This window comes from Aegilops tauschii, chromosome 7 (genome assembly GCF_002575655.3).
Source record: "Aegilops tauschii subsp. strangulata cultivar AL8/78 chromosome 7, Aet v6.0, whole genome shotgun sequence".
In the NCBI taxonomy this organism is placed as follows: domain Eukaryota; kingdom Viridiplantae; phylum Streptophyta; class Magnoliopsida; order Poales; family Poaceae; genus Aegilops; species Aegilops tauschii.
In genome coordinates, this window is record NC_053041.3 from 651,574,483 (window position 1) to 651,586,828 (window position 12,346).

At 45.0% G+C, this 12,346-nt stretch overlaps 2 protein-coding genes across 3 annotated transcripts; both read right to left on the reverse strand.

Moving 5' to 3' along the window:
- Nucleotides 1–3,819: 3,819 nt before the first annotated feature.
- LOC120969239 (uncharacterized) lies at nt 3,820–4,596 on the reverse strand. Its single transcript, XM_040396372.1, has one exon. The coding sequence runs from the start codon at nt 4,594–4,596 to the stop codon at nt 3,820–3,822; it is 777 nt and encodes a 258-aa protein (XP_040252306.1).
- LOC109782969 (putative disease resistance protein RGA3) lies at nt 4,309–11,761 on the reverse strand. 2 transcript variants are annotated; one of them, XM_045231201.2, is made up of 5 exons: nt 11,549–11,761; nt 10,366–11,437; nt 7,813–9,931; nt 6,635–7,651; nt 4,309–6,529 (listed from the first exon to the last, which is right to left on the reverse strand). In XM_045231201.2, the coding sequence occupies exons 2-5, from the start codon at nt 11,413–11,415 to the stop codon at nt 6,456–6,458; spliced, it is 4,260 nt and encodes a 1,419-aa protein (XP_045087136.1). In that variant the 5' UTR covers nt 11,416–11,437; nt 11,549–11,761; the 3' UTR covers nt 4,309–6,455. The 2 variants fall into 2 exon arrangements, with proteins under 2 accessions (XP_045087136.1, XP_045087135.1); XM_045231200.2 differs by having other exon boundaries at nt 11,523–11,761.
- Between the last annotated feature and the right edge of the window lie 585 nt (nt 11,762–12,346).

The window sequence follows — 12,346 nt, forward strand, 5'->3', positions numbered from 1 at the left end:
CGGTGCTGCAGGATCGAGTTCGTCTCGCGCTCGGGGCTGCAGGACGGGCTGATGGATGCCAGTTCTGGCCGGCCTATCGGGTCTCGACGATGGGGGTCGCCCAGGGGTGCGAAAGGTGGGACCTTTCCGGTCGTCTCTTTGGTTGGGGTAGCGGCGGGTCTCGGGTGAGGTGGTGTCAAGGTCTTGGATGGCGGGGCGGCGGCCCTAGTGGTGGTAGCGCGGTGCTCTTGGGCAGAGCCCGTGGCTTGGTGCTGCCCGCTCGCCATGGCCGTGTGGGTGGCGTGGTAGCCGGGGTTTGGCTTTCGGTGGCGGTGAGTGTTGGCCGAGGTGAAAACCTGTTCTATCTTCGGACGGACCGGCGGCGGCGAAGATCGTTCCCTTCTTGAAGGCGTCGTCGCGGCTCTCGTTGCCCATCATGCAGCTCCAGAGGAAACTCTAATCCTTCGATCGGGCGGTGGCGGCGCGCCGGTGTCGTACCCTTCCTGAAGGCGCCGCCTTGGAGCTCATGGATCGTCATATGTAGCTTCATCTCTTCATGGTGGTAGTGCTAGGGATGGTGTTGCTGCGCTCAGCGCCTTTGTATCCTGCCTTGGGTATGTGCGTGTGTAGCGGTGGCATGTGTTTGTACTGGGTGCTTGTTGATCGGTGCTTTATATATAAAGCGGGGTGAAAGCCTTTTTCGGTAAACTGGCGCGCTCTGATTCTCCCTGGCAATCACTCTGTTATGCAGCATGCAGCACACCTTCATCATCTCAACTTTCACAGTCACTCCAGATGTACTGCCAACTTTGTTCTTACCAAACTAGCAATATTGGACACATTAAAGCCCTGTTCGGAGCACCTCCACTCCACAACTCCACTCCCGAAATTGGTCGAGTTACAGTTCAAAATTGCGGAGCAGCTATTTCCTCGCTCCGCAGCTCCCGGAATTTCGTGGAGCTAGTGGAGCTCCGAACAGGCCTTAAGATGAGACTTATACGTAACGCGCTAAACACTGGCAGCTGCTACTGTCTACTAGTGCCAAAACAGCTATCATAAACATACAGGACTCGCTGCCATTATACATGTTTGCAGAATCTTCAGCTTACAGCAACATACCAAGGATACTAATCATGTTCAGTTTTACTTACAGCAACTAAGGATATAAGTATGCAGCAACATTCTTAGTCGGTTTCTCCACCGCATAAAAGCTTGCTGCCAATAATATAAATTACACAAAACATGCTTTTCACATACGTAGAAGGTCATTTTCGACAGACGTACATGGAGGTATATATATATAATCAGGCTCAGATAATCGGAACGAATCAAAATGTAGGAAGGAGCACTTGAGCCAACTTAACTCCAGCAACAGGCTTGAACAATCTGCAGGCCCTGACGCCCTTCTCATCTGCTATTTCTCTTCCTGAGCCTACTCCTCCATGACAATCACGTTGGTTATTTGAACTGTCACAGCCACATTACCATGACATATCCTGAACGCACTTGACAATTGAATTGAATGCTGCCCAAACACGGCACCTGTCAAAACCATACAACCTGTATGATACAGATCATGCATGTTTGCAGATCTTTTCTTCAGGTTACAGCAGCCAACTCAAGGATAGACATCACAAATAGTCCTCATACAGCTATAGTATTGTGTACTCATCAACCCATGAAAGCTTCAGGTTACAGAAAAGCAACTTAAAGAATACGAATCACAAACACTCCGACTCCATGAAGCTACATTATTAATCGTTTTCTCAATCACAAAAGCTTGCTGTCACAAAAGCTTAATAAAAATTGTCTTCACCACATAGATGGCAGCGAAAGCAAATTGTCACTCCAACTTTTAATTCATATTTTTGCAGCATCACTTCACTTTAGCCGTCATACAAAATTCTGCTGCAGCATCAATTCAGCCTTTGGCTCAATTATCATGCGCCTTCTCCTTTCCTCGGTCTGATGTTTGTCGTTGTTGTGCTTGTTGTTCCTTGTTTTCATCTCCTGGACCCGATGAAACTACTGCTGCAGCTTCTTTTTTCTCCTCTGCAGCCCTTGTGTGGACTAAGCAAGCATAAGAAAGATGTAATTCATACAAGGGAATTACAAATAAAATAAAGAGACAAAGCTAGCGCTAAAACAAACACATTAAGAGATGTGTGGATTTACCTCCAGATCCGGTCAAGTGCTGTGACAGTATATCCCTCACCCTGACAGCATCCTCATCTGCTACCTGCCGCACTTTTTTTTTTTCTACCTGCCGCACTTGCTCGATGTAATTCTCCTCCTCCATGCCCGCAACTTCCTCCTCCTCTACCTCCTCCATGTCTATCACTATATTATGCAAGATGCAACACACATCGATTGTTTCCACAACTGGGAGTGAACCAACAGCTCTGTCTAAGATCTTCCAATTCTCTTTCAACCTCGCCAATGCAGCCAGCGTGAGGGTCGATGCTGAAGAGTGTCTCCTGTTGAACTCCGCTTGATAAGGAGGAACATCTGCAGAGAGGAGGTCCTTGCCTTCCAGGTGATAAGGTGTGAGAAGCCAGGGGAGAAGAGGGTATCCTGCATCACCAATGATGTATTCCCCAACTTCCAAGCCATCTGATAACTTGAGCTTATTGCCATTGAGCAGAGTACCCTCCTGGCAGGACTCAAAGAGCCAAGAATCATGCAAAACGCTCAATTGGTTTTCTGATCCCAGGTGAGTGTCTGTGAATTTCATATCTGGATCAACGACTAGCGTAAGCCTATCGTCATTCTGCTCATCACCAGGTTCCTGGTTTTGTGATCCAAACGTGATGTGGGTTGTATGTACAACACCGCAGCAATTTGCCAGGCCGTGGATCTTGTCAAACTTGCGCTTGATCTTTTCCATTTTAGCATCTGGCCAACATATGTGATTGTATGCTCGCTCCCACATAGCCTCAACAAACATTTGAGTTACCAGCGAGACAGTTGACTCATTGACACGAAGAGAGGATCCTACGAGTTCAGTACCCTCAGAGCAATGGCTACTCCATCTTGTAAAGACATCACTTTCCCATCAACAAAGGTGTGATCCCTTCTCATCATATGTTCAAAAAATGGGATCCTTGCCAAGCTGCAGATATAACTGAAGGTGCTTCTTCGCATTCTATACAGAGACTCAAACCCTTGTCGTCCCACCATACAAGATGATAAGGTTTCTGCGGGGCAACAAAAAAAAATGGTTACATGATACTTAGCAACATGCACTAGGAAAGTACAGAATTTATCCGGTCATCAAATGAAATTATAATCTGGTGGAGAGGGATACGAGAAGGAAGGTCGGTTGAGATTACAGATATTTTCTCTAACACTAATTGCTTCCTTTATCACAAAAGCTTACTACTGCCAACAATATAAGATACACGGCACTCCTCTTTACCTGATATATACGACAACGCAGATTTGGTTGGCCATTTCATTGCCATGAAGGGCCTGCGTAGCATCCACGCATCCACATAATCAATCATATATTAGTGGTGTAGAGAAGCTAGCTTGTCCAAATCAGACATGTCATCGGATGAATGAACCACCAAAGTAATAATTACATCAGAGGCATTCAATCAATACTCAATAGGGAATATCAGCATGTTGTTAATAGGTATATCGATCAACTTTGTTTCATTCCAAGAAATCAAATACAATCACCAAGGGATTAAATGATATCAAGTAAGCATTAGTTAACCATTTGAAAATTTGATTTTCCACTATTACTCATTTGATACTTGATTTGTTATCTCCCAAGGATGGAAATACTACATTGAATGATAACCCCAAAAAGAGAGACTCCTACAATATGAGGACCTAAGGGAAAGCACCTGGCGCATAGAAACTCTTGAAACAATGATAGTGAGTAACATTCCAACTTCCAAAAAGTCTCCTGCATTGCATCGACTTAAGTTGAACCATGTAGACGTCGTGTTTCACGTATAAAATTATTCCATCAGTATCCTCATCATATCCTAGTATAAATTTCACCCATGGCTCCTCTCCTTCAATCCGTGGTCGGAGCTCAGGAATGTTATGTGTTCCAATGGTCTTCCACATAACCCAAGTGGCAACACCATTGCTATTGACCTTCCTCTGCCACATTTGAATATCATGGTAACGGCGAGACAACATGGCAATACCAACAGTGCCATCCTTTGCCGGGATGATCTGATGGCCGAGGGGAATATCCGTTCCAGGAGGTCCCTCAAGCACATCTAGGCTCTGCCTATCCAAATCAAATTCAAGTATACCATCGTTGGCATGCATAAGTGGCCAATAAAACGCATTGCCAACAAGAGTGCTAAGATAACCACCAGAGTAGATCGGACATGGAGCCTTTGCAGAGATGATATCGCCCCATGTATCAGACTCGGAGGAATAAACAGAGGCGAGAGGTGGACTGTCATTATGGCACGTAACCAGCAAGACCACCTTGAGAGGGGTGGAGTGGCAAGCGCCATGAACGTGGCCCTTGTTCTGTGCAGCACAGAGCACCGTCCCCTTGACGTAGCCAATCATAAACTCGGGCGGAATCGGCACATGACGCCGGTCGCCGGTGATGGGGTCACACACAAGGACCTCTGCACGCATCCAGTGTAAGACGAGGACGCGGCCATAGCGGCACCCAAGAAGTTGGGCTTGGGGCCCCACGTAGGCGTGTCGTGGATTCGCAGGTCGAAGCGCTTAGGAGGCATGCGGTTCGGAGCAGCAAGGATGGGAGTGAACTCCAGCTGATCTCCATGATGGAACTGGAAGACACCGAGGAGGGGTGGAAGAGAGAGAGAAAAAACATACTACGTACTAAAGACCCTCTGCCTTTAACATTTGCAGATTGCGAGCAGGGATATTTGTTAGGTTGTACTTCTTCCTTGGTGTTCCTTGACTTGGTCCCGTGAGCCAGACGGAAGATGGAATCTACATCACAAAATTTATAAAGCAAACTAAGTGAAGATAGCAACCTGGTGGCTACAAAAATAAAAATAAAAAGCTGGAGCACTTACCTGCTAACTGTCGCAGTCGTACCCTGCTTCTCCCCATGCATTGATGGGACTATCATGAGATCTTTTCTTGTAAGCGGTAGACTCATATCCTTTCTTCCTTAATTCATTATTCCATGAAAATGGATTATTCCATGAATTCCTCAAACACCTTCATCATCTCAACTTTCACAGTCACTCTAGATGTACTACTGCCAACTTTCTTCTTACCAAAATACTAGCAATAATGGACACATTAAGATGACTTATCCATAATGCACTAAACACTGGCAGCTGCTACTGTCCAAGTTTGCAGAGTCATACACGACTCGCTGCCATTATATACGTTTGCAGAATCTTCCTTGAGGTTACAGCAGCATACAAAGGATACTAATAGTCTTCAAAGGATATATGTGTGTGTATAATCAGGCTCAGATAATCGGAAGGAACGGAAATGTAGGAAGGAGCACCTGAGCCAACATACCTCCAGCTCCAGGCTTGAACAATAATCTGCAGGCCAACAAGCCCTGACGCCCTTCTCATCTGCTATTTCGCTTTCTGAGCCTACTCCTCCATGACAATCACGTTTGTCATTTGAACTGCACAGCCACGTTACCATGACATATCCTGAACGCACTTCACAATTGAATGTTTGCAAATCCTTCCTTGAGGTTACAGTAGCCAACTCAAGGATAGACATCACAAATAGTCCTCTCCTCATACAGTTATAGTATTGTTTACTCAACCCATAAAAGCTTCAGGTTACAGAAAGGCAACTGGAATAATACAAATCACAAACACTCCGTCTCCATGAAGGCATGAAGATTCATTATTAATCGTTTTATCAATCACAAAAGCTTACTGTCACAAAAGCTTATTAAAAATTGTCTTGGCCACATATATGGCAGCGAATACAAATTGTCAGTCCATCTTTTAATTCATGTTTTTGCAGCATCGCTTCACTTTAGCCGTCGTACACAATTCTGAATTCCTGTACTATACCCACTTGCCAAGGTACACAATTCTGAATTCCAGACGTACTGTCATCTCCCCACTCTGTTACGCTCTGCTCTTCTCTTCCTTCTCCAAGCAGCGCAGCGCAGAGCAGAGCAACCAACACAATAGCTACCATGACTTATCCCAACAGCTGCTACAACTAAATCAACCATGATCAAACACCCGTGTCCCTGCCATTCTGTTTGCAGATTCTTCAACTGAAAGAATATAAACCACAAATAGATTTTACATATACCACATGCAGCTACATTATTATTACTAGTTGATAGTTGCTTCCTCAACCGCATAAAAGCTTTGCAACATCACTTCAGCCTTTGGCCTTTGGTGCACTTCTTACAAGCCCTCTAGTTGTCTTTCTCAAATACATATGACAATGACACATAATTTGGTGCCTTTGGCTCCAGTATCATGGGCCTTCTCCTTTCCTCGATCCGATGTTTGTCGTCGCTGTGCTTGCTATTCCTTGTTTTCATCTCCTAGAACCGATGAAACTACCTCTGCAGCTTCCCTTTTCGTCGCCGTTGCGTCGACTAAGCAAGCATAATAAAGATGTAATTAATACAAGGGAATTACAGATGAAATAAATAGATGAAGCTAGCGCTCAAACAAACACATCAAGAGTTGTGTCAATTTACCTCCAGATCCGGTCAAGTGCTGGGACAGTATATCCCTCACCCTAACAGCATCCTCATCTGCTACCTGCCGCACTTGCTCAATGTGATTCTCCTCCTCCATGCCCACAACATCCTCCTCCTCTATCTCCTCCATGTCTATCACTATATTATGCAAGATGCAACACACATCGATTGTTTCCATAACTGGGAATGAACTGACAGCTCTGTCCAGGATCTTCCAATTGTCTTTCAACCTCGCCAATGCAGCCAGTGTGAGGGTTGATGCTGAAGAGTGTCTCCTGTTGAACTCCGCTTGATAAGGAGGAACATCTGCAGAGAGGAGGTCCTTGTCTTCCATCGAGTAAGGTGTGAGAAGCCAGGGGAGAAGCGGGTATCCTGCATCACCAATGATGTATTCCCCAACTTCCAAGCCATCTGATAACATGAGCTTACTGCCATTCAGCATAGTACCCTCCTGGCAGGACTTGAAGAGCGAAGAGTCATGCAAGACGCTCAACTGGTTTTGTGATCCAAAGTGAGTGCCAGTGAATTTCATATCTGGATCAATGACTAGCATAAGCTTATCGTCATTCTGCTCATCACCAGGTTCATGGTTTTGTGATCCAAACGTGATGTGGGTTGTATGTACAACACCACAGCAGTTTGGCAGGCCGTGAATCTTGTCAAACATGCGCTTGATCTTTTCCATTTCAGCATCTGCCCAACATATGTGATAGAATGCTCGCTCCCACATAGCCTCAACAAACCTTTGAGTTATCACCGAGACAGTTGACTCGCTGACACTAAGAGAGGATCCTACGATCTGTGATGGCTCACCAGAGTTCAGTACACTCAGAGCAATGGCTACTCCATCTTGCAAAGACATCACCTTCCCGTCAACAAAGGTGTGACCCCTTGTCATCATATCTTCAAAAAATGGGATCCTCACCAAGCTGCAGATATAACTGAAGGTGCTTCTTCTCATTCTGTACAGAGACTCAAATCCTTGTTGGTCCACCATACAAGATGATAAGGGTTCTGCATGGCAAAAAAAATACAAAACTGGTTACATGATAGTTAGCAACATGCACTAGGAAGGTACAAAATATATCCGGTCATCAAATGACCTTATAAACGGGAAGATCAGAGTGTTCAAACAAATTAAGACAAAGCTTGTACGTATGTTTGACTTTCTGTACCTTCAAATATGGTAGAGCTGCTAATATTGGAATCAAACTTGTAGTTGTCTCCTCTCGTGTACAAAACATACCATTTTCTTTGGTTGTCTCCATCACCTGCATATGCCTTGACATGCTCCACTTGGTTGAACTTGTCCCACTCAGTGCCAGATTGCCCCGCGGCTACCACAGAGAGCAACCATAGCCTGCAGAATAACAACAAATGCCTTGCCTTTATGACTCGCATGTACTCTGGGAGTTTTTCCATGGTGTAATCCTCCAGGATCAGCCACTCGAGTGAAGCGATATGCTCCAGCACCTTCAACTTTGGGCAGTTCCGAATGGTAAGCTTCAGCATATTGGGGAGATTGGTGATCCTCTCTAGGTCAGGGCATCCGTTCACTTTAAGCTCAACAACAGAAAGAAAGCTCTCAATGTAGCTGAGGTTCATGACACGTTTGAGAAATAATATTTTCAAAGAGCTTGCATTGGAGACAAGGCCTCGAGGGATATGCCTCAGTCTGCAATAACTGAGCACAAACTTCTCCAAACGACGCATGGCTTGTACTTGCTCCTCCCACTCCCACTCCTCCCATTCCACCATGGCGTTTAACTTCAATTCATTTAACCTCGGAAATGAAGCTACCGCCGCCTGCACGAATCCAGTCCCCACATGTTTGATGCATGGAGCACGAGAGACCTGTATAAACTGCAGAATGGGGAACTGGCACAACCCATTGGGAAGTTGCGTGCAACAAGCCAGATTATGAAAAAATATAGTCTTCAGGTTGTTGAGGGGCACCATTGATGTGGACATCATCCAACTCGGGAGTTGCTGGCCAAAATAGCCTGTGATTTCAAGATATTCTACACCAAGTGGAGGGCAGAGCTTATCGAGAACCTTCTCAATTCGTTGTTGCTCTTCCTCGGAAACACCTTCCTTCTCTTTGAGAGACCCATCATCTGCCAGTTTACTGGTGCAGTCTAGGAGTAGCATGATAAGATGCGTCTTCTCGCCGAGCCTGGCATTAGCAGCAAATGAGGCAGCAGATACATTCTCCAATTGAACTAATCCAAGAAACCTGAGTTGGGAAAGAGACCCCAACTCGTCCAAACTGCACCAATCACCATCCATGTGCGCTCGAAACATACTTAGTTTCCTCATATTTGTCAGACCACTGAACCCCCTAGGTACCATACTTGCTTTGGGAAGTGAAAGTAACCTTAGCTGGTCAAGCTTCACAATGCTATCAGGAAGATTCACCAATTTTGCACATCCACCAAGGTCAAGGAATTGCAATAGTTTCATCTTGCCAATGTTTCCTGGAAGTACAGATACATCAGCATTTACTAGTGTTAGATACCTCAGGTGCTTGAGTTGATGCAACGATTCAAGCAATATGGACATATCTGCAGATTTCATATGCAGAGTCCGCAAACTAGAAAAAGTAGCCAACGAATCACCAGGCTTCATCTTAATCTGGATAGTTGAGATCAATGTTCTCACTGATTTTTGCGCCTGTAGACATTTCCAATTAATTTCACCTGATTGTGATTGGTTAGTTTCTATGGACAACCGCAGAAAGTTTTGTGAATTAAGTTCAGCAAGAATATCATTGTCTCCATCTTTAGCTATGAGTGCTTCATCTTTAGTCATATACTGAGCAAATGAGCGGACAACATCATGCATGCTGCAAACCCATAGATCAGCATACGATTTATTGGGCTCTATGAGGTTCCTAGATACCAACTCCTTGTAGTAAATTTTTCCCAATTCTTCTAAATCATTAGAATTTCCGTGAATAAATCCTTCACTAATCCACATTGCAACAACTTCATCCATAGTAAAATTTCTACTTTTAGGGAGAAGAGAGTAGTACAGAAAGCATTGCTTCAGGTAAGAAGGCATATATTCATAGCTTATGTATACTGTGTGGTCGAGCTCATTGGGCATTTTAGTTGTTGACCATTTAGAATCATCCAAAACCTGCTGCCAGTCACGCCGGAGCCCCCCTCTTTCACGCAAGAGTCCTCCCATTACTTTAACAGCAACTGGTAAACAACCACATTTCTGTATAATTTTCAGTCCGATATCCATTAGCGTATTGATGTGGTCTTCATCTATCTCACTTGAGCGTACCTGCGAACATATCATGGAAGGGACCGCTAAAGTTAAGTAACTATGTACCAAGATCCTCTAAGGCGCTCAGTTTTACCTCTTAAGAAGACTAGTTGATGTATCTATCCATTTGTCAAGGTAAATACTCAAAGTACAGAAAGTACATGTCAAAGAGAAATGGTATTAATGTATTTACTTATCTTTCTCCTACATACCAAAGATTTGTGCAATGGCTTTCAAATATAACATACATACTTTATGCCTAGCCCTACAAAATTACTGACAACTTCTTACCTCCAAGAGGCAATAGTACATACATGTCTCTGAATTTACACGTAATTAATGGCTCATTTTAATTTGGCAGCATCCTAACATTTCTCTTAATTAACTACATAGTACTGGTAATAAGTAGATGGAGATAATGAAAGAGATTTAGCATTTAATTAAGTACAGACCTGCTTCTTGAGCAATGACCAAGCGTCATCGGGTGCTAATGTGTCGACGTGGTGGTAGGGCTGTATAGCTGTCACCCCTTGGGCAACGCGTCCTTCTCTAGTTGTGATGAGGACACGGCTGCCTGAAGCAGCAGCATTGGCAAAGGGTATTTTTAGCACACCCTCCCAAGCTCCTTTGTCCCACACATCATCCATTATCAGGAAGGTCTTGTGGTCCTTCAAGGCCTGCATTAGGGCTCGATGAAGCGCGTCCTTTGCATTTCCAGCTAGTTGGGCGTTTCCATCGGCACAGATGATGGTTCTTTTAAGCAACTCAACCTCACTGAAGTTTTGGTTGACGCTCAACCATATCTTTTTGCTGAACCCGCCCTGGATTGCCTCGTCATTGAAGACCTTCTGGGCAAGAGTGGTCTTGCCAACCCCACCGACACCTACGATGGCGAACACCATGATGTCATCATTGACCTCCTTTCCCTTTTGCATAATCAGAGCCACTAGTGCTTTTGTATCTTCTTCAATCTTGTCTCCAACCACAGCTGACCGGTCAAAGTCCCCTACCGTCTCCCGGCTAGGATTACCCTGACGAGAGGCATGGGCATTGCTGCTATGACAATCCTCATAGGACCCAAGATTGATGAAGTTGAAAGCAGCGCTGCGCTGCTTGATGCTATCAAGCCTCTGGTTGAGCGCCTTGATGCGGGTGCCGATCTCACGAGCATGGAAGGGATTCCGCATGCAAAAGAGTAAGGGATTGCAACACCCATCATCTGTGGAGGAAGACCCACGCTCCAGTGCCTTGAGTTGGCAGAGGTCGAGGATGTCAGCAGCTTCGTACATGGCACGCTTGAGCTGCCCCACCCAGACTCGGACGGTCTCGTCGCTGATATTCCTCCTATCAGCGTCAGCGAGGAAGTTCTTGAGGTCTTGAAGCTTGTCGCCCAACTTGTCGATCTCGCCTGAGACACCCAGCATCGTTCCGAGCTCATCTTGTACCACCTGCTTGAGGTAGTCCCCGATGTAGGATGCAAACGCATCCAACACCATCGCCATTGGTCAACTTGCTGGCCTTCCGCTGTGATAACAATTAGAGGCAATTGAAGTGAGTTTTAAGTAGCAGACAGAGACAAGGAAATAAAACTTGAACACTAACTAACTACCTCAAGCAGAGCACTACGTCACCAACCTCTGAGATTGATGGGATGCACTGCACGGCACAGCAGTCGGTGGTGACAAATATCAGCGGATGGCAGCGGCGACCGGGGCAAGCAAAGCAAAGCGGAGCATCACATTCCCATCGATGGAGCAAGCAAAGCAAAGCAAAGCAGCTTCTTTTCCTTTTCCATGGAGGAGTAGATTATTTGACAAAGCAAAGCAGCTGAGCTGAAGAGGGTATCGAATTGGATTGGACTTAACTTTTCCTTGATGCCAATATATGCTTTTTCCTCGTGTGCACGCCAAATGACAGCGGCCCCGCCCGGTCGCCGGCGCTGGGCTGCTCCTCTGACATTTTAAGACTTGTATATTTCGCATATTAAATTTTTACATTCTTGAAACGTAGCAGTTTAATGTATTTGAAAATTAAAATCGTTACAAATCAAGTCACCCAAGTAGCTAGGATCCAAACACGTCCAGAACCATCGCCATTGTATTGTATAACCACTTTGATGTGATAATAAAGAAAAGGTGAAACTTAAGTAGGCGGGACTTAATTAGTTACCACTAAGTGTAATTAGAGAGACACGAATATTAAACTCCATCGAATTACCTCACCAACCTTTGAGATGGACGGGATACGCTCTTGTGTATTCATGCCAGGAGGACATTCAACTCAATCATGCTGCACCAAGAAAGAAATTTAAAACAAAAAAAAGCGGGACAGCGGTGCACATTGTCAAAAGTGAACGATCTGGTGTCGGAGAGCAAATCTGCTTAACAAGTTTTTAACTCCCTTTTCACAATATTCTCTATAGGTAAACAAATC